The 20,735-nt window shown below is 39.9% G+C and overlaps 2 protein-coding genes across 14 annotated transcripts in view; one reads left to right on the top strand and one right to left on the bottom strand.

Annotated features, from left to right (window-relative positions):
* The window catches only part of FBXL13 (F-box and leucine rich repeat protein 13), a 272,798-nt gene that overhangs the window by 133,153 nt on the left and 118,910 nt on the right, over positions 1-20,735 (top strand). For all 11 annotated transcript variants that reach the window (XM_074035683.1, XM_074035682.1, XM_015447861.4 and 8 more), the window contains one exon: positions 17,718-17,770. In XM_074035683.1, coding sequence (XP_073891784.1) covers positions 17,718-17,770 — 53 coding nt within the window. The remainder of the gene's footprint in view (positions 1-17,717; positions 17,771-20,735) is intronic.
* LRRC17 (leucine rich repeat containing 17) overlaps positions 3,772-20,735 on the bottom strand; it is a 32,963-nt gene continuing 15,999 nt past the window's right edge. For 2 of the 3 annotated variants that reach the window (XM_015447873.3, XM_074035708.1), the window contains exons 2-4: positions 14,310-15,216; positions 9,532-9,687; positions 3,772-4,514 (exon numbers count right to left, since the gene is read on the bottom strand). In XM_015447873.3, coding sequence (XP_015303359.3) covers positions 4,117-4,514; positions 9,532-9,687; positions 14,310-15,081 — 1,326 coding nt within the window. In that variant the 5' untranslated portion in view covers positions 15,082-15,216 and the 3' untranslated portion in view covers positions 3,772-4,116. Of the gene's footprint in view, positions 4,515-6,450; positions 6,492-9,531; positions 9,688-14,309; positions 15,217-20,735 lie in introns of those variants that run through there. The other variant, XM_015447875.4, reaches the window with a different exon arrangement.

Below are 20,735 nucleotides of genomic sequence, written 5' to 3'. Positions count from 1 at the left end.
TCCTCCAGTCGACCAGGTGTGGGCTGCATAGTAGCTCTTTTCCCGGATTCTACAGCCTGGAGTAATAAGTCCTGCGAAGCTCTCTCTGTTATATCCCAAAGTCTGGCACCCTGCGGGTCAGCCCCCGAGGGCCATCCAGCCTGTCTCCCAGCACTACGTTCACTTCATGTCTCTCACGACAGGGAGGAAACTTAGCCTTCTTTGGAGACCTGAAAGGATGCAGTGAGCTTAAGAATTTTCAGGAGCTTATCAATCAGTCAGCCTTTGTTCATCCCTGAGCGGATGTGTGGTGGTATGGTGGTGGACCTTTACAGGCACTCTGCTGAATAACTGGAGTGGTACTTGTACTTTAATACAGTTGGCTATCCCTTTCACCCTGGCATTTCATCAACCAGAAGGGAAAAAAATAAGACATCGTAAAGTGAGAGAAGTCCCTTATGGGTCTTCCGACTCTCATGTCTATTTAGACGCAATTGGAGTCCCACTAGGAATACCAGATCAATTTAAAGCTTAAAATCAAATAGCTGCAGGATTTGAGTCAATATTTTGGTGGGTGACAGTTAGTAAAAATGTAGATTAGATAAACTACATCTATTACAACCAACAGCAATGAGCTTTTCATGCGTTAAAAGAAAAACTCATGTCGGCCCCAGCCCTGAGGCTGCCTGACCTAACAAAACTCTTTACACTCTATATGTCAGAAAGGGAAAAAATGGCAGTTGGACTTTTAACCCAGAATGTGGGGTCCTGGCCAAGGCCAGTGGCCTATCTCTCAAAACAACTAGACAGGGTTTCCAAAGTCTGGCGCCCTGGTCTAAGGGCCCTAGCAGCAACGGCCCTGTTAGCACAAGAAGCAGATAAACTAACCCTTAGGCAAAACCTGAATATAAAGACCCCCCATGCTGTGGTAACTTTAACAAATACCAAAGGACATCATTGGTTAACAAATGCTAGATTAACCAAGCACCAAAGTGTGCTATGTGAAAATCCCCACATAACCATTGAAGTTTGCAACACCCTAAACCCCACCACTTTGCTCCTGGTATCAGAGAGCCCAGTTGAACATAACTGTGTAGAGGTGTTGGACTCAGTTTATTCTAGCAGGCCCGACCTCCGAGACCTCCTTAAACATCAGTAGACTGTGAGCAGTACGTGGATGGGAGCAGCTTCGCCAACCCCTGCAAAGTGACTCTGAAGAAGACGACAAGCCCTACCCCAGTCACACCCGGAAACCGACTGGTCCATGCACAGCCAAAGCATGAGGACATTCATCGTGGGACTCATTTTCCTTAAAGTTTGGACTTGTACAGTAAGGATTTCAACTGACCTTCCTCAGACTGAGAGCTGTTCCCAGTGTATACATCAAGTAGGACAAAAGGTTGCTACGGTCCTATTAGTTTATGGTTATTATAAGTGTACTGGAACTCTAAAAAGAACTTGTTTGTATAATGTTATTCTATACAAGGTATGTAGCCCAGGAAATGACCAACCTGATGTGTATTATGACCCATCTGAGCCTCCCATGACCACAGTTTTTAAAATAAGATTAAGAACTGAAGACTGGTAGGGGCTCATAAGCGATACGAGTAAAGTGCTAGCCAAAACAGAAAAAGAAAAAGGGTGCCCAAACAAGTCACCTTAAAATTTGATGCCTGTGCTGTCATTAATAGTAATAAGTTAGATATAAGGTGTAGTTTTCTTAATTAGAAAAGAGGCTATCTGATAGAAAATAAGTACATCTGTCATAAATTAGGACTATGTGGAAATAAATGTAAATACTGGTCTTGTGTCATTTAGGCCACTTGGATAAAAAAATGAAAAGGATCCAGTCCACCTTCAGAAAGGAAAAAATGGCCCTTCCTGTACTAAGGGACAATGTAACCCTTAGAGCTAGTAATAACCAATCCCCTAGATCCTCATTGGAAAAAAGAGGACCGTGTGACCTTAGCAATCAATGGGGCTGGACTGGATCCTCGAGTAAACATCGTGGTTTGAATAAAAGTTTATAAACACTCTCCTGAGCCAGTATTTCAAAGCTTTTATGATAAACTAAAAGTGCCAGTACCAGAAATTCCATGCAAAACAAGAAATTTGTTTTTGCAATTAGCCGAGCACATAGCCCAGTCTCTCAATGTCACTTCATGTTATATAAGTGGAGGAACTGTAATAGGAGATAGGAAGCCCAAGAATTAGTACCTACGGACCCAGTTCCTGATGAATTTTCTGGCCCAAAAGAATCACCCTGATCACTTCTAGGTCCTAAAAGCCTCAATCATTAGACAATACTGTATAGCAAGAGTGGAGAAGGACTTCACCCTTCCTGTAGAAAGACTACATGGTGGAGTTCAAACCACACAGAGAAAAATCCATTCAGTAAATTTCCATAGTTGCAGACCGTTTAGGCCCACCCAGAATCCCAGGACTGGACGGCCCCCAATGGGCTATGCTGGATATGTGGACATAGAATCTATGCTAAGCTGCCTGACCAGCGGACAAGTAGTTGTGTTATTGGCACTATTAAACCATCGTTCTTCCTACTGCCCATAAAAACAGGCGAACTCTTGGGCTTCCCTGTCTATGCTCCCTGCAAAAAGAGAAGCATAGCTATAGGAAATTGAAAAAATAATAAGTGACCCTCTGAGAGAATCATACAATATTTTGGGCCTGCTACTTAGGCACAAGACGGCTCATGGGGATACCAGACCCCCATTTACATGATCAACTGAATCATACGGTTACAAGCTGTATTAAAAATAATCACTAATAAAACCGGCAGAGCCTTGACTATTCTGTCCTGGCAAGAAACTCGATGAAAAATTCTATCAAAATAGATTAGCTCTTGACTACTTGCTAGCAGCTGAAGGAGAGGTCTGTAGGACATTTAACCTTACTAATTGCTGCCTACACATAGATAATTGAGGGCAAGTAGTTGAAGACATAGTTAGAGATATGACAAAACTGGCACATGTGCCCGTGCAAGTGTGGCATGAATTTGATCCTGGGGCCATGTTTGGAAAATGGTTCCCAGCGCTAGGAGGATTTAAAACTCTTATAATAGGAGTTATAATAATAATAGGAACCTGCCTACTGCTCCCTTGTTTGCTACCTGTACTTCTTCAAATGATAAAAAGCTTCATTGCTACCTTAGTTCACCAAAATGCTTCAGCACAAGTGTACTATGTGAATCACTATTGATCTGTCTTGCAAGAAGACATGGGTAGTGAAAATGAAAGTGAGAACTCCCACTAATAAAATGAGTGAAAGTCTCAAAAGGGGGGAATAAGGAAGGAGACCACCCCTCATATCATCTTATACCCAGTTTCTGCCTCCAAAGAAAGAAGTAAAAACTAAAAGGCAGAAATGAAATCCACAGGCAGACAGCCTCGTGCTGCACCCTGGGCCTGGTAGTTAAAGATCGACCCCTGACCTAATCAGTTATGTTATCTATAGATTACAGACATTGTATAGAAATGCACTGTGAAAATCTCTATCTTGTTTTGTTTGGATCTAATTACTGGTGCATGCAGCCCCCAGTCATGTACCCCCTGCTTGCTCAGTCAATCACAGTCCTCTCACACGCACCCCCTTAGAGTTGTAAGCCCTTAAAAGGGACAGGAATTGCTCACTTGGGGAGCTTGGCTCTTGAGACAGGAGTCTTGCTGATGCCCCTGGCCGAATAAATCCCTTCCTTCTTTAACTTGGTGTCTGAGGAGTTTTGTCTGTGGCTCGTCCTGCTACATAGGTATGCACAAACAGCTATTGAAAGGCATGTAAAAATGAACCAAGTTTTTTTTTCTTTATTTTCAAAAAGCAGTAAAAACATTTATACAGGACATTATGAAAGTTTAATGCCATCATTAGGACCCAGCTGCTGCAGGTTACCAGTGTGGAATTGCATATCACCAGATGCTGTTCCACAAATGGACAGGCAAACAGGATGACAATTCCCTTGATTGCTATAATAGTCACAATAATACTTAGCATAATTAAAGAAAGCTTCCTTTAGCTGGATTACCCTGCATAAATAGGCAACACAGTTAATCAAAATGTAAACATATGTTTTCTAACACCAGTATAGAAAATACAAAACTAATTGCAATGAGAACAATTTCTACCTTATCCCACTATAGTAATTATTACGCTTTGCTTCTTTGCGGTGTGATCTCTATGTTTTTTTTCCCATTCATCATCTTCTGTGTCCTGGTCAAATGACTCAGGATATGCTGGTAACTTGTCTTTGGGGCATTCTTCATAGTAACTTCTAATATATTTTCCCACAGACCACCCTTTGTATTCTTCAGGCGTTTTGCATTCCAGGCCATTAAAATGGACATTGTAGTGGTGCTTTAACCAGTAGTAGAGGTAGTGAATGTTGTAGTCACATCTCCAAGGGTTATCTCTGAGCCACAAGAGTTTCAAAAAATACAAGTCTTCTAATACACCATAGTCAAAGTTTTGCAGACTGTTGTTTGATAAATCTAATTCTTCTAAATGTGTGAGCCCTAAAAAAGCAGCTGGAAACAGAAAATATTTATTGAGCCTGAGTAATTGAGTTAATCACTGTATGGTATAGCAAAAGGACAAATACAAGTTTTAAAAAGAGGCTTAATTTTCCCCTTTGAAAATAAAGAGATTTCTCTTCCCTTCTTTTTCCCAGAGCTTTTACTCTAGAAAACTTTTAACTATAAGTACTTTCTCCTCCCTTTGAAATGTCTTTAAATCCTTTTGAAGACCAGATAGGCTTTTTGTCACCTTTATGATGCAAGAATGCCTTTTTCAAGGACCTGGGAGCTATCTCTTTGAAATGTAAACATCAAGGAAGATGGTACCGCCATCTCCCAGCTCTGGTGGGAGGGTGGGGTCCTAACTTTGGCGAGAACTTGCTTCCGGTTGCAAAACTACCTCCTGTCATGCAGACAGAAATTTATTTTTCTCTGAATAAGGCCAATAAGCTAACACAGATGGTCACCCCATTTATCAGGTAAAGTTAGGATGAATTTTGTGTGACAAAAGGTGTTGTCAGATCTTCCTTACGGACTCATTATTGTTTGTCCTGAAAACGTGTATGTAATGGGTGGTATCTGCTTGGCTACATAGGCGCGAGATTCCTGTAATGGGTGGTATCTGCCTGGTTCCATAGGGGCAAGAGTCTTTGCAGTCTCTTAGTGGATTGCCTGTGATATGCATCACATTCTAGTTTAATGCTTAGTCAATAATGAAAGTGTTTTCTTTCATTACCACCTTTATGGAGAGAGTTTCTGGATTGAAGGAAGGTTTTGTTTTTAATTATATTTCTCCATTGTAAACGTGTCTGACTGCAAAATTGTGAAATATATTGTTACTCAAAGCTTTTCCCTTGATTAGTTTTACTAGAATACAATATTCAGTTTTAAGTTAGCTTTTAAAAATGTATTTTGGGCTCATGTATTTTTTATTTTTATTTTTTGATACTTGGGGAAAAAAGATGCTACAAAAAAGAGAAATGAATTAAGAAAATATTTCACATGTAAGACAAGTGCAGATAAAAATGAAAAATGTGCTGGGTGGTGATTTGACAGTTCCCTGGGATATCAGTAACCCTGAAAATGCCTAGAAAACAAACTTTTCCCAGTGTTGGGGGAAGGGTTCTATTCCTGTAGAATCCCAAAACAAACAATTTTTTCCAACATTTTGAAAACATCTGGTTGTATTTTGGCAAACTATGGTAGCTATCAGCTTTGAATCCATATGTATTTAATTTTGCTGGAGGTTGGATAATTAAAACCAATACAAAATATAACTGAAAATAAAACAACAAAAAGCTTTTTTCCCCCTCTAAGAGCAAAGAAGTCTACACTTGGGTCATCTGTATTCCAGTTGATATGGACCAGCCAGATACTCCAGAAATACAAATATTTTGTTTCTATTTCAAACATTATCTCATTATTGTTTTAAAATACCCTTGTAGAGCATAGCGTCCTTATTTTGAATTAGGAAAATATGTGATCATACCATTACTATTAACTATTTTCATATTATCTGTTCTCAGAAAAAACCCATAATTCCCCCTTAAAAAAATAACTTTCTATTTTGGTACCAAGCAATGTCTTGGGGGTAGGGGACAAAAGATCAGCCCTTGTGTTCTGAAGATACTGGATATTTTTCTATTTGCTAAAATTCTGTGAGTGAGTGATCTCACAGATTTACTTTTCTCAAGACATTAGACTTTGAGATTAAAAGCATATGTAAACATTCCTACATTTTATTTTGAAAGTGCATATTGTTACTTAAACCATATATATTCAGGCACTTGGGAAAACTAGTTTTCGTCTGTTTCTTAAAGGAGGTAAAAACCCCCTAGTAGGGTATCTTCTTTCTCTTTTCCACAACAATATCTGGCATTTTATATGATATTCACGTCTTTTAAAGTCTAGCGACTCCCACTGCATTTGTATACTTACCAGCAAAAATCATTCAAGTAAGGCTACTTGTAGGGTTTCATCCCAAAGACCCTGAAATATAGGAGACCTTTCATTTTAAAACTTCTTTAGGTTATTTTGCCTTAACTGCTGAGATACTTTTTTGTTTCAAAAGAACTTTTTGTTCCAGGAAAGTGCTTGGCATTTGGTAGGTGCTTAATAAATATTTATTAATGTAGAAAATATGTTCCTGAGATTGAATTGAACAAAGAGGGAAAAGAGAGTACCACCACTGATGATAGAGACCATTTTGTGTCAGCAAGGAGCACACATTTGGTGAACAAGATTAAAAGACCTTCAGGGGATCCTAAGGACAGAAAAGGAATCCCTGCAATTACGGCAATTCCACAACTGATGAAAAGTATCAGTTATGGAAAACATGTGAAAAACATCAGTAGAAGCAAGGCAAGTCCATTTTGCACTATTATCTATCTCTTTGCATTGTCTTGTCATTTTTCTCAAGTTTTATTTATATACTAGTTTTGTTGTAACTGTTACTCATTACTTTAATACATTTAACTTAGGACATATAACTATTATAATCTCTCTCTTTTTTTTTTTTTTTTTGAGACAGCTTTAAAACTTGGTTTGCATTGATAGTTGGTAAACTACGGCTTTGCTTGTAGATGACAGCAGAAGGAAATCAGACACTTGCCCAAGGACCTTTGGAATAGCTTTTGTTTGTCCTGCGATTCTTTAGTTTGTAACCACCCAATGGGATCACCTTGCCCGCTGCCTAGACAGAGTCGATTTATCAAGACGGGAATTGCAGTGGAGAAAGAGTAATTCACGCAGAGCTGGCTGTGTGGGAGACCAGAGTTTTATTATTACTCAAATCAGTCTCCCCGAGCATTCGGGCATCAGAGTTTTTAAAGATAATTTGCTAGGTGGGTGCTTGGGAAGTGGGGAGTGGTGATTGGTCAGGTTGGAGATGGAATCATAGGGGGTCGAAATGAGTTTTTCTTGCAAGAAAGCGTCTCCACTTCCAGATTCTTTACCCTGTGCCCTGGCTTTGTGGACACAGCACTGGCTACCAGTGACTGACTTGCACACTAATATAATGCTTACTTCATTTGGGGGAAGGGTGTCTGTAGTATTCTCATTTACTGAGAAATGAAAATTGCTTTTGACTTCACAGTTCAAACATACTCCCAAGTTAGCATCATCTGTAACAGGCTAAGGTGTAAGTGTAGCATACTGCTGTCCCTTGGGAAATTTTAAAAAATTATGATTTTCTAATTTTTAAAAAGATGTTAATTCTAAAATATGCCCTTGTGGCTCCAGAATGTTCATTCTAATTTTTCACTTTTATTGTGTTAAAATTCTAATGATCTGGCCGGGCGCGGTGGCTCAAGCCTGTAATCCCAGCACTTTGGGAGGCCGAGATGGGCGGATCATGAGGTCAGGAGATCGAGACCATCCTGGCTAATACGGTGAAACCCCGTCTCTACTAAAAAATACAGAAAACTAGCCGGGCGAAGTGGCGGGTGCCTGTAGTCCCAGCTACTCGGGAGGCTGAGGCAGGAGAATGGCGTGAACCCGAGAGGAGGAGCTTGCAGTGAGCTGAGATCCGGCCACTGCACTCCAGCCTGGGTGACAGAGCGAGACTCCGTCTCAAAAAAAAAAAAAAATAAAATAAAATAAAAATAAAAAAAAATAAAATTCTAATGATCTATTAATGCTATTAGATTATCACAAAGAAAAGCAGGGAAAACAATTGTACTCAAAATGTTTATAACATTACATTACATTATTAATAATTTTAATAATCATTTTCATGGTTAGAACTTTTCAAGTTGAAGTAGCCTAGTGAAAGCACTTGTGTGATATATGTTATAAATCTGGTCAATATTGCAGTAATTCTCAGTTCTTTCCAAATCCGATGTGTTTACTTAATTTACCAAGCTCATTTTCGCCAGTGGCTTTGCTTAGCAAATGGAGAAGAGATTTGAAGGACGGGAAAGAGAATTGGTCTTGATCTAGAACTAGATATAATATGTCTGGCTCTGGTTTGAGCATATTTTATCCTAATTTATGAGCTTAGTGCTTAGAAGTTTGTTTCTAATTTATTCTAAACAAGATGGGGCTTAATGAATAGCAAAGAAAATTCCAAATTTGAATTTCCCTTTAAAAATCACTACATTTAGTCCGGGCATGGTGGCTCACGCCTGTAATCCTAGCACTTCGGGAGGCCGAGGCAGGCAGATCACGAGGTCAGGAGATCGAGACCATCCTGGCTAACACAGTGAAACCCCGTCTCTACTAAAAATCCAAAAAAATTAGCTGGTCATGGTGGTGGGTGCCTGTAGTCCCAGCTACTTGGGAGGCTGAGGCAGGAGAATGAAGCCAGGAGGCGGAGCTTGCAGTGAGCCTAGATTGCACCATTGCACTCCAGCCTGGGCGACAGAGAGAGACTTCTTTTCAAAAAAAAAATAAATAAAAATCACTACATTTGGCCAGGTGCGGTGGCTCATGCCTGTAATCCCAGCACTTTGAGAAGCCAGGGTGGGCAGATCACCTGAGGTCAGGAGTTCGAGACCGGCCTGACCAACATGATGAAACCCCATCTTTACTAAAAATACAGAATTAGCTAGGCACGGTGGCACATGCCTGTAAGTAATCCCAGCTACTTGGGAGGCTGAGGCAGGAGAATTGCTTGAACCCAGGAGGCAGAGGTTGCAGTGAGCTGAGATCACACCATTGCACTCTGGCCTGGGCAACAAAAGCGAGACTCCATCTCAAAAAAAAAAAAAATCACTACATTTTAGCACACTACTGACCATTTGCCATATATTACTTTAAAAATCTATTCTATAACACACTATTTGGGCTAACTATAAATGGTAGTAATATGTGGTATTACATACTTCATAAAGCAGCAGTTTGGCAAGTATTTCTCTGAGTGCCAAACAACTCCTAATATAAGTGTCATGTTTAATTAAAACTGGTATTTTATTATTTAGTTTAGTTCAGTTATTTTTAAACTAAATTTACTGTATATAAGTGTTGCCATAGAAAAAAAAAATCACAGAACACTTGCCACCCATTGAAGGGGCTATACAGGGGAACTTACTGGGATCGATGAATTCAATGCCATTGCTGCTGAGGTTTAATTTCTTCAGCTCATGAACATCTTCAAATTCCTTGGGTCGAAGTTGGTTGATTTTATTGTATGATAAGTCAAGTTTAACAATATCTGGAGGGATGTTGTTTGGCACTTTTTTCAACTCTGGAAAATTTAATAATATTTAGGTTATTATGCTCTTTTTGCCCCCATTTTCTCGGTCACCATTATATCTGTGTGATTGAAGAATCAGCTCTTAAAGAAAAGGGGTAAGGAATATCTAAAGCCAAAGAAAGTTGGTATGAAACAAGCCTTAGCATGTGCTAAATCTTCCAGTGACTTCCCATCTCATTGTGATGAAAGCCAGAGTCCTCACTAAGGCCCTATAAAGCCATTAAGACCTGTAGGTCATCCTTGTCACCAGAGTCAGAACCTCCTAGGTTCTAGAAAGCAGCCTGTTTATCAGGACTTGCTTACTGAACCCACATCTGCTGGGCTGGACATGAGGGTGGATGACAGAGCAACCATTGTAGGGCAAGCTAAAGTGGGTTAACCACAAATAAATGGGTAGAAAAAAATGTTTATGAGAACACTCTGACACTCGGCCTAGGCAATGTGGCAGATCTGTGGGTGCTGGAAAAAGAATATAAACTGCAGAATCCATTTTGGGATTGTCAGCAGCAGTCCAGGGTAAAAATAGCATCCACAAGTAATACCAGGAAATGCAAAGCAAAGGCTTTCCTAGTGTGGCTTAGAAAAACACAGGAAAATCTCATCTGCTGTGTTGATGAATAGAAAAATTCTTTACTTCTTTTACCTTAGAACTTGAATGAGAATTGCAAATACTGATGCACAGTGTTTGCTTTTGATGAAGAGTATATAAATATACATTTCCCCAGACCAGTATGAGAATTTGATCAATTCCCTTATTTCTAGTTCAGGTACTATGCAGTATGCACATTTCATATATACTGCTACCCCAAATTCTTGGTAAATGCCTCAACAAATACCATATTTACTTGATTATTACCCCTTACAAGCTTGCTCCTCCTCCAGCCAAACCTTGTTGATTTTGAGGAGGAAATTAGGAAATTTCTCCAGGTAGTTTCCTCATTTAGCAGGCTCTCTTGATTGTCAGCCACCTCAGAAGTACTCTGAAAGCTTGTAATAGTAAGAAAAGAGACATAACTGGCCCTGTTTATTGCATATACAAAATTCTTAACTATTGTTCAAGCTGTAGTAAAATTGTGCCCTTAACTTGGGAGGCAGCTAAGGGTAATGTACCTGCGTGACTCTCCCCCATCTGATGTTAGAAGGAAAATAACTCCTTAAAAATGGTAAACTATTCTGGTCAATGTGAAAGTAACAGCAGTTTAAAAACTCCGACTTTCACATATTCTTGGCAAATCCATTTACCTCAATATGGCATAAATATGCCTTTCAATTAGTCTCACATTTATTCCCTTTGAAAAACTAGGATTTCTTGGCAAAGTACCTGTTTCTCAGTGAATAAAGCTATGATTTCTTTTTCTTGCCATTAGATATTTAAGGGAAAAATACATAGTGATTATTGAGGTCTGTGTGGTTGAACTGGCACATATTAGGTCCCCTACACACACCATCTGACTCATTACAAGTCAGCTGGGCAAGGCTCAACTCCGAGTTGGGGAATCTGTATGCAGGTTCTCTATTTGTGACCATGTGTATGTGGTATACTTGTACAGAACCTCAGGTTGTCACACTTGAATTCTAGCCATGATTTTTAACTTCTGTGTATTTTCACTTTCAAAGGTTGCAGTCCAGTTATCATCATCAATCTAAGGCACATGGCTCTGTGGCAGCCACTACCAAAGGGAATTTAATAAACAAGACTTTTCCCTTTGAATTTATGGAAATCAGCAATATAACAAAAAATCATGAAATGAATCACTAGATTTATATAAACCATAGTGAAAACCATTTGTATTGATAGTATTAAAAGACAAAGCTACCCTTCATTTTTTTTTTTTTTTCCTTTGAGACAGAGGCTTGCTCTGTCACCCAGGCTGGAGTGCGGTGGTGTAATCTCAACTCACTGCAACCTCTGCCTCCCGAGTTCAAGCGATTCTCAGGCCCCAGCCTCCCAAGTAGCTGGGATTACAGGTGCCCGCCACAATGTCTGGCTATTTTTTGTTTGTTTGTTTGTTTTGTATTTTTAGTAGAGATGGGGTTTCAACTTGTTGGCCAGGCTGGTTTCGAACTCCTGACCTCAAGTGACCCGCCTGTCTCAGCCTCCCCAAGTGCTGGGATTACAGGCATGAGCCACCGCACCTGGCCTACCCTTCGTCTTATAATCTAAAATAATAGGCTCTGAATTACGTAGTCATTAACACTTGGAGAAACTTAAGTTGTTCTTTGATGACCCAATATTATATATGCTAAGTGTATATGTCATGAAACCTTATTTATATTGTGTTTCAGTAAATGATGTGTATTTTTAAAGCAGGGGGTATGAATTTATGGGGCATTTCTGGAAGGTTGTGTTTAGACAACAATAAGTTGAAGAAAGAAAGCAATAAAAATGTACTTATATTTTTATAAGCTGATGTTTTTCAAGATAAAAATATTATGGGAAAAAAGGAAAAAACACAAAAGCAGAAATAGGCTCATTGGGGGAGGGAATGGCCCAAGAGCATAAAAGCAGTGAAAAAGAGATATTTCCTCACATGTTATCTCTTCTTAGAACACAGTGTAGTCTCGTTGTAGAAGTTTTAAATCTTGTGTAGATGGTATTTTTCTCAGATAATTAATAAACTTAATACTATTTACTTTTCTCATTTACACCTGATACAACAAGTGCAAATTCACTGTAGCTTGAGGTTAGATCCTCAGCAATATCAAGTATTCTAACTAAAATCTAGGAGAGTAGCTTTGTATTAGTATTAAAAATATGTAATTCCAGTTTTCAATCTAAGCACCACAAAGGAAATTCTAATAAACATGCTCTTCAGCATGAAGCACTAAGGACTCAGCATAACAATATCCGGGAAATTCTACCCACTCTGGCTACAGAAAAACTACATTTACTTACTCTTCGAAATTCCCTAATGCTTGCATTGTTGAGGCAGCTGATTGTTTGAATATGCTCATGTTAATTCTGGAGAGCGCACATAGGCTCTGACTCAGGTAGACCAAGATTCACTTCTTAGCTTTGCTACTTACCTGTGAGACCCATGGTCAAGTGACTGAACCTCTTTGAGCCTCATTTTCCTCATCTGTAAATGGGTATGTTACTGTCTTCCTGGAAGTTATAAACAGCATGTGTGTGGGTACCTAGAGCCTAGAATGGCATGTCCCAGGTTATGACGCTGTATGTAACTGCTCTCCTATGGGACTGAATTATATACCGTTCACAGGGTGTCTTGGTATGCAAACCTCCCTGTGCCACATGGCTGCTGTGGGATCTAACCAGGTGCCATCTTTACAGTTGGGGTGGGGGGCGGGGGAGTGGGGCGGTGGGGCAAGGCTTGAGCATGACTTTGCTGGTAAGTGGACAAATTTACTTCTGGTTCAGGTTGCCTGACAATGTTAATAAATTCCTGCCTAACATTCTCTTGGGAGGAGCCAGGACCTCCTCTCTGAACTTTCCCTTTCTCTTGCCCTTAAAGAAACAAAACATAGCAAAATTTTCCAAAATAAATGGAAGAAATGATACCATGCTGTATATGAACCTCACTTAATGACATCTGGCTTTAATTTAATATTACAAATAAGTTATTAAACCATGCCAGAAATGAAACATATAGACATTGTTATATGGTTCGTTATTGTAGGGTAGATTAGCAGTTCCCAGACCACACTTTGAGAACATCAGTCTTCACTAACATGTCAAGAGCATTACTGAAATCTCCCATCTGTTTTCTTAGCTCATGACTTTATCTTGCATGTGCAAATCCTGCATAATACTAGCACAAGATTGCATCGGTTGCAAAACCCAGTAATGATTTGCAGGAAGTAGGTAATATTCTAGAAAGATTTTCTTAGTCTCATAGTTAGGTTAAATATTTTAAATTTAGTTCTTTAAATTTTTATTGTTTTATTCTGGGTAATTTGGAAATAATTAAGATATAGGACGTTAAGAGGCACTTATTAAAATCAGCTACTTGAGAGGCTGAGGTAGGAGAAGTGCCTGAACCTGGGAGGTGGAGGTTGCAGTGAGCCAAGATCGTGCCACTGCACTCCAGCCCGGGCAACAGAGCGACAGTCCATCTCAAAAAAAAAGGAGCATTTATTAAAACCTTGGGACTAAATGATAAGAAATACAGAAGCGCCATCACTTTCACTCTGTTTCAGAGTGCTCTCACAGTCCTGTTCTGCAGATGTTTTCTCTTTGAGGTTATCTTCTCACAGATGCACACCATGTTTCGACTTTAATCAGTGTAAGTCAGGTTATATAGATGGCATTTGTACTTATTTTCATACCCCTTGGTTTACCTACCTAAGTTAAATTGGATTTAAGATGAAAGGAACTCCTTACAGTGACAGCTTGCGATGTGCAAATGAGTAGAACCCAAATGGCTGCCCTACTGAGGATACCTCCTTCCCTCTTGTCATTGTCCTTTAATTACCAACTGCCTTGAGTCTGGACCCCAAAAAAACTTGGGGTAAATTCCATTGCCAATGGGGAAAGGTTTCTGGTGGAAGTGACATCGAGAATTCCAAGACATGGTGGGGTGTAGGGAGGATTATAAGATTCAAAGAGCATTTCAAGTTATTCATGAAAATGAAGAAGTAAGAAAAGTACAAACCTTTCCTTTTGCAGTCCAGTGTTTGTATGGGAAATACGTAATTGTGGCAAAAAGTCGAGTCCACCTCAGGCTTGATGACTGGGGGTCTCCCTGACACTTGGGGTTTCGGGTCCAATTGTTCCTTTTCTTCTTCATTACACAACTGTTCAGATTTTATCTGCCGCAGTTTTTTATTTTTTTGTTCTTGTGGACTTTCACACTTGGCGTAGTTCCCCAAATTCCGGTTCCTGGGAATCTGCAACATTGAAATAAGCGTTTCTATCTCACAAGTACAGTGCCAGGGGTTGTCATAAAGACGCAGGTAGCTCAAGAGAGGTGTATAAATGAACACTTCCTCCGTCAAGACTTTGATCTGGTTGTGCTGCAGTAAGAGGGTGGTGAGTTTGTTTAAACCAAAGAACGCCTCACTCTCAATTTTAGAGATCTCATTCTGCTGCAGATCCAGGCTTTTCAGCTTTTTAAACTTGGAAAACATGTTGTTCTTCAATATGCGGATCTTGTTTCTTGCTAGCAGCATGTGCAGCAAATCCTGAGGCCAACCAGGCAGCACATAAACTAATTTTCTTTCTTGACAATCTAAGTATTTCTCATGGAGATATGTGTACACGTCACACGGGAGGCTTGGTGCATAGCGTTTGACTGGGTTGGAGCCTCTCCGGCCTCCACCCGCCCGGCCATGATTCACTCGGCTTCTCACAGTGCTTGAGCTTGCTTTGCGCAGCTCAGCAGCTTTGCAAAAGCAGAGCAAGATTACAATGGTAACCACACGCATCCTGACATCCAGCTGGCCCCAATTACTTCGTGTTACAGACGGAACAATGAAAGTATTCCTTTGAAATCCAAGTTTGGGTAATCTTAACTAATGCAGTTCTGGAACAATGAGACCCAGCTGGGGTATGTGGAGTCCCTAGGTTGAAAGAGAAAAAAATATATATTAAAAGTTAAGGCCCATTGCAAGCACTGTATTACTGACAGATAAGAACAGACTTTTTAAGGCAAAGGCCTTCTAGTTCCACAGAACAGTGACATAGAAAGCTTCTTCCCCTCTTAGTTGTCTGGGTTAGAGGCTGAATGTTTATGCCCTGTGTTTGAATCAAGGCTCTCTTACCTGCTTAAGTATATCAACCCAGGTCATCTTCAGCATCTGTAAAACGGGACCAAGGGTACCTCCTAATATTGTTGGGAGGATAAAATAGGCTCATGTGCAAAAGATGCTTCACAGTGGCCACCCCGGCGGAAGTAGTCACAAATGTTAGGACTCAGCATGATTGAAACTGAAGCCTGTGGTTCATCATCACATCGGATTTAAGAAATTAAAAGAATTCTCCTTCTTTTAAAAGAACACAGCCTTGAGATGCACACACAAGGGTAGGACTTGAATGGTTGTCTTCCTGAGCTTTTTTTTTTTTTTTTTTTTCTCCTATCCTTTTCTGTCTCCCAGTCACCAACCATGTTGGGTGTGGGCTCCAGAGATGCTTGGAGTAAATGGCACTGTCCTTGTTATCTCCTGCACGTCTTGGCTCAAATGTTACCTTTTCAGTGAAAACTTCCTGTTCAGCCCTATTTTAAATCACACTTCCTCCCACTTGTTGGGTGCTCCCAATCCCTTTTCTTGTTTTATTTCTTCTCCATAGCACTTATCACCATCTGTCAAAGTAGATACGGTATTTAACTTCTTTTGTTTACTGTTAGTCTCTCCCCACTAGAAAGTAAACTCCTTAAGGGAAAATATTTTTGTCTGTTTTGTTAACTGCTATATTTCCTTGTTAAGTATTTGTTGAACTGATGAATTACTCTCAAATAACTATTCTGGCCGGGTGCGGTGGCTCATGCCTGCAATCCCAGCACTTTGGGAGGCTGAGGCAGGCAGATCTCTTGAGCCCAGGAGACCAGTCTGAGCAGCATGGGGAAACCCCGTCTCTACAAAAAATACAAAAATTAGCCAGGCATGGTGGTATGCACCTGTAGTGTCAGCTACTTGGGGATGGGAGTGGGGGTTGCTGAAGTAGAAGGATCGCCTGAGCCTGGGAGGTTGAGGCTGCAGTGAGCCAACATGGTGCCACTTGCACTCTAGTGTGGGTGACAGAGTGAGATTCTGTCTCAAAAAAATGAAACAAACAAACAGAATAACTACTGTATTCTGTAAGAACATTTATTTTGTAAACTTATATTGCTTGGGAAATCTATTTTCTCCTTATTAAATATTATTGAGGACTTCCAGGATGTGCAGATTTTTAACAATTGTTTTCACTTTTTAAAATTCTGAAAGTATTTCTGGTTTGCATATATCACTTAGGATGCAGTCCATTCTTGGCAAAGGAAGAAATGTTCAAAATGGATTTATAACTACTAGCATGTCTGTTGTTACTAGCGTGGGGCTGTGTGGTTATGAGCAGCAAATGTGTTTTCTATTCGTTGTGACAGTTTGAACACCAGAATCGCCCTCTTGCCTGGAGTTTTCCTGCTTCATGGGGTCTCCACCTAGAATGCCTTCCCTTTTCTTTGCTTCAAGCATTCCTCCCAGTCACTGGTTTGTGTAGCCTCCCTAGCTGCTTCTCTTCTGTCTCAGATTTGGAGTTTTACTTACTGTCCACTGAGATGCAGGGCACTGGTTGTGAAGCACTTTGCCATCTAACTGTTTGTATACATGTCTCATTTTCCCCGAGAGATTATAAGCTGTGCACTGGCCTCTGGTCCCAGAGCTAGTCAGTTAGACTTTCTGACCTTCCACATGTCTATTTACAATTCATTATAAATTTTATATAAGTCTGACCTAAACAAAATCATGTCAACTATTCTGTTTATTATTATATATGCTGAATTATTTATGATATACATGTTGAAGTATTTGGGGTAAGTATACTAGTGTCTGCAACTTACTTTGAAATGCATACAAAAATAAGATGATTAAGGGATGTATAGAGAGATGAATGAGTGGGTGGATATATGATAAAGCAAATACAGTAAAAAATAGAATCCAAGCAGTGGCTATATAGATTATTTATTGTACAATTCTTTCCACTTTTGTATATGTTTGAAAATTTTCATAATAAAATGTTAAATGAAAACAAAAAAATAAAAAAGCAGGCACAAAAAACCAGATTGGTTTTCTTCAAGTGCTTTCAAGCTAAAAGCTCTGAGTATATAGTGTTTTTCACACAGTAGTATTTTTCCCTTTTCCCCTTACTCCTATAATCCTCAAACAATAATAAACATGTCTATGTATTTTAATTCTGAAGCCCAAAAAAGTCATTTTTCTCGGAAAAGAAACCATATACTTAGAACATGTTACTTGCCAAGGTTTTTGTTTGTTTTCTAATGAATACACTGCATTCAATGTAGGATAGAAAAACTCTGTTTAAACATTTGCAATATGTAGTTTAGTGATGTATAACTTATTTCCTTCAGGCCACTGTAGGAACTTGCAAGAGCTGAATGTCTCTGACTGCCCAACATTCACAGTGAGTATAAGCAACCATTTTTACTGCTGTTTACATAGATTGACTTGCTACATTGGAGTGCCAATATGCAGAATAGATGCTTGTGTGCTTATTTGGGATTCAATGTGGAAAACAGCAAACTATGTTAAACATTGACAAGAAATTTTACTCCATCTGTACAATGCTAATGTTAATCATGTAGATGTATGCTCAGTGTTGGAGCCTCTGGAAAGTAGAAATTTTTCAATGACTACCCAAAGTGAACTGTATTTATATTTAATGGTATGTGTGTATGAGACAGAAAAAAATTGGGCCCCAGTAGACATGATAGGCTCATTTTATCTTCATGGCTATCAACAGCTGTACCAAAGAAGATGGAAATGAATATGTATCCCTAGTTGCTTTCTTCCTGGTTCCTGTCTCCAGTCTTTCCCTCTGTCCCCAACCTGTCTTCCATTCTGTGAGCACTTTATACTCTTTGTAAAAGGTGGATATGACTACTTCACTCTCATCATTCATCAGCTATACACACTCCCATCATCTACACAACTGGATAAAGCCAATGCCCTTAATATTACTCTACCTTGAAGACCCTCTGTGGTTTTGCCTCTGCCTCCCTTTCCAGCCTCACTTGCTTCAGTTTCTGTGTACACACTAATTTGCAGTGCCTACAGCCACTGAGTTTCCTCTGCTGCATGCTCCAAGTTGCTCCTTGCAGTTGTGCATTTGCTGTTTGCTTAGAATGCCCTTTCCCTTTGTCCCCAAGTGGTGCTTTCCTCTTTATCAGGCTTTAAGGCTTATTACCACCTCTTCTACCAAGACATCACTGGTTCCCAGGACTGGGGTCACTGCTGTTCCTCTAGGTTCCTATGATAAGTATCCTTAACTGTAGGGTTTCAGCTTCTTCCACTAGCCTAAGAGACCCCAAGGGCAGGAGATGTGTCTTATTATTTGTGGTAGTCATGGCACAACAGCACAAACTTTGGCATATCATATTCAATAATATTTAGTGAATGCAACCACCTGGAGATACCAAGTAGGCAATGGACAACATTGACTAGAATTGAGATCCCACCTTGGGTTGACATCTATGTATAAGTCATAATTAACATCATAAGAGTGAATAAGATGAATTTAGAAGGTATGAGAAGAGGAGAAGACTTAAAGTTGAGCCTTACAGAATGCTGACTTTTAGGAGCAGACAGAGGATATTCAGAAGGAATAGTAAGAGAAGTAGGTTGACAATGAAGAGGTATCACACAGTGAAAGTGAGTAAAGAGTTTCAGAAAGAACCAAAGTGAACAGGTAAGAAAAGGACTGAACAATGCATTGTAGATTTGAGAATCAGAAGGGACTGCCAATTTTTGCTACAACAGTTTCATTGGGATATTGGAGCAGAAATCTACTTGCAATGAATTGTGAAGTGGACAAGAGGTGAGAAGGTGAGGCATTAGGCATAAACTGATCTTTCCAGAAAAGTGTCTTAGAGAGTGGTAGAAGGAAAACAGGGACAGGGAAATGGAAACAGGTTTATAGAGGATGATGGAGAGTCAGCTGAAGCAACTCACGGAACAAGTCCCTAAGGAGACAGGAGGTAATAGGAGGAAACGCCTGGCTGTGGAATGCCAGTCACGGGGCACCAGCTCCATCATGAAGGCCAAGCCCTCCTCGCTGGTGAAAAGACTGCATGAATTGGCCCCTTCCTGCTACCTCTCAGCCTCACTTTTACAGCCTCATCTTTCTAGTTTTTTCTTTCACATTTCTACTCTGTTTCAATACTGAACCACTTGGAAGTTCCCTGTTCATGTCATGCTGTTTCATTGTGTCCTTGAACGTGTTTTTCCATCTGCCTAAATGACTACCCTTCCTTCCCCACCACCCCTATCCCAACCTGGCTAACACCTGTTCATTCTTTAACACACTCTTCAACTCTACTGAGTCTTCCCATTCTCTTTTTTTATTGACCTTTAAAAAGCAGCTTTATTGAGATATAATAAATTTATATTTATATTGAGATTAAATTTACCCACTTAAAGTGTACAATTTCATGGTTTTGTATTTTTACAGAGTTGTGTGACCATCACCACAACCAACTTCAGAACATTTCCCTCACCCCTAAAAGAACTCATGCCCATTAACAGTCACCCTTCATTTTCTCTCAACCCCCAGCCCTATGCAGTTCTATTCACTTTTTGACAGTTAATTTCTAATATAATTTAATTATTATTATTATTATTTTTTTGAGATGGAGTCTTGCTCTGTAGTCCAGGCTGGAGTGCAGTGGCGCCATCTTGGCTCACTACAACCACCACCTCCCGGGTTCAAGTGATTCTCCTGCCTCAGCCACCCAAGTAGATGGGATTACAGGCACGTGCCACTGCACCTGGCTAATTTTTGTATTTTTTTTTTTTGTAGAGATGGGGTTTCACCATGTTGGCTAGGCTGGTGTCAAACTCCTGAGCTCAAGTGATCCACCCGCCTCGGCCTCCCAAAGTGCTGGGATTACAGGCGTGAGACACTGTGCCCAGCTGACAGAATTAATTTCTCTCTCTCCTGAGCTACATATGGTCTCAGTACTTCAACACAGATACTTCACACTGTGTATAACACTTACGTTTACATATATGTCTCCTGTTTTAGAACTGAGCACTTTGAAAATCCTCCTTTAGTAATTTTTCCCCATGAAATCCATCCCCCTAATTTCCACAGTAAAACATCTTTTCAAAACATAGAAGGCATTATACACAAATAGAATGTGTACAGAAAAATCTTAAGACCCTCAGAACTCCTCCACTCCTTGCCTCAATACACAGATTCAGCATTTAAATTAGTTGTTTAATCCCTGACCAGCAGAACATAAAGAACCACCCATAAAGAAACTAAGCATCTTCTCAGTGGCTTGTACTTTAATACAAATAAGCTGTTTCTTTATGTTCAAAAGTGCCCTTGAGGGTCATCCACAAGAAATGGAGGCATAGACAGACAT

Source organism: Macaca fascicularis, chromosome 3, assembly GCF_037993035.2.
Source record: "Macaca fascicularis isolate 582-1 chromosome 3, T2T-MFA8v1.1".
Classification (NCBI taxonomy): Eukaryota; Metazoa; Chordata; class Mammalia; order Primates; family Cercopithecidae; genus Macaca; species Macaca fascicularis.
Note: the sequence above shows the minus strand (reverse complement) of the source record. Positions and strands in the feature narration are given on the sequence as shown.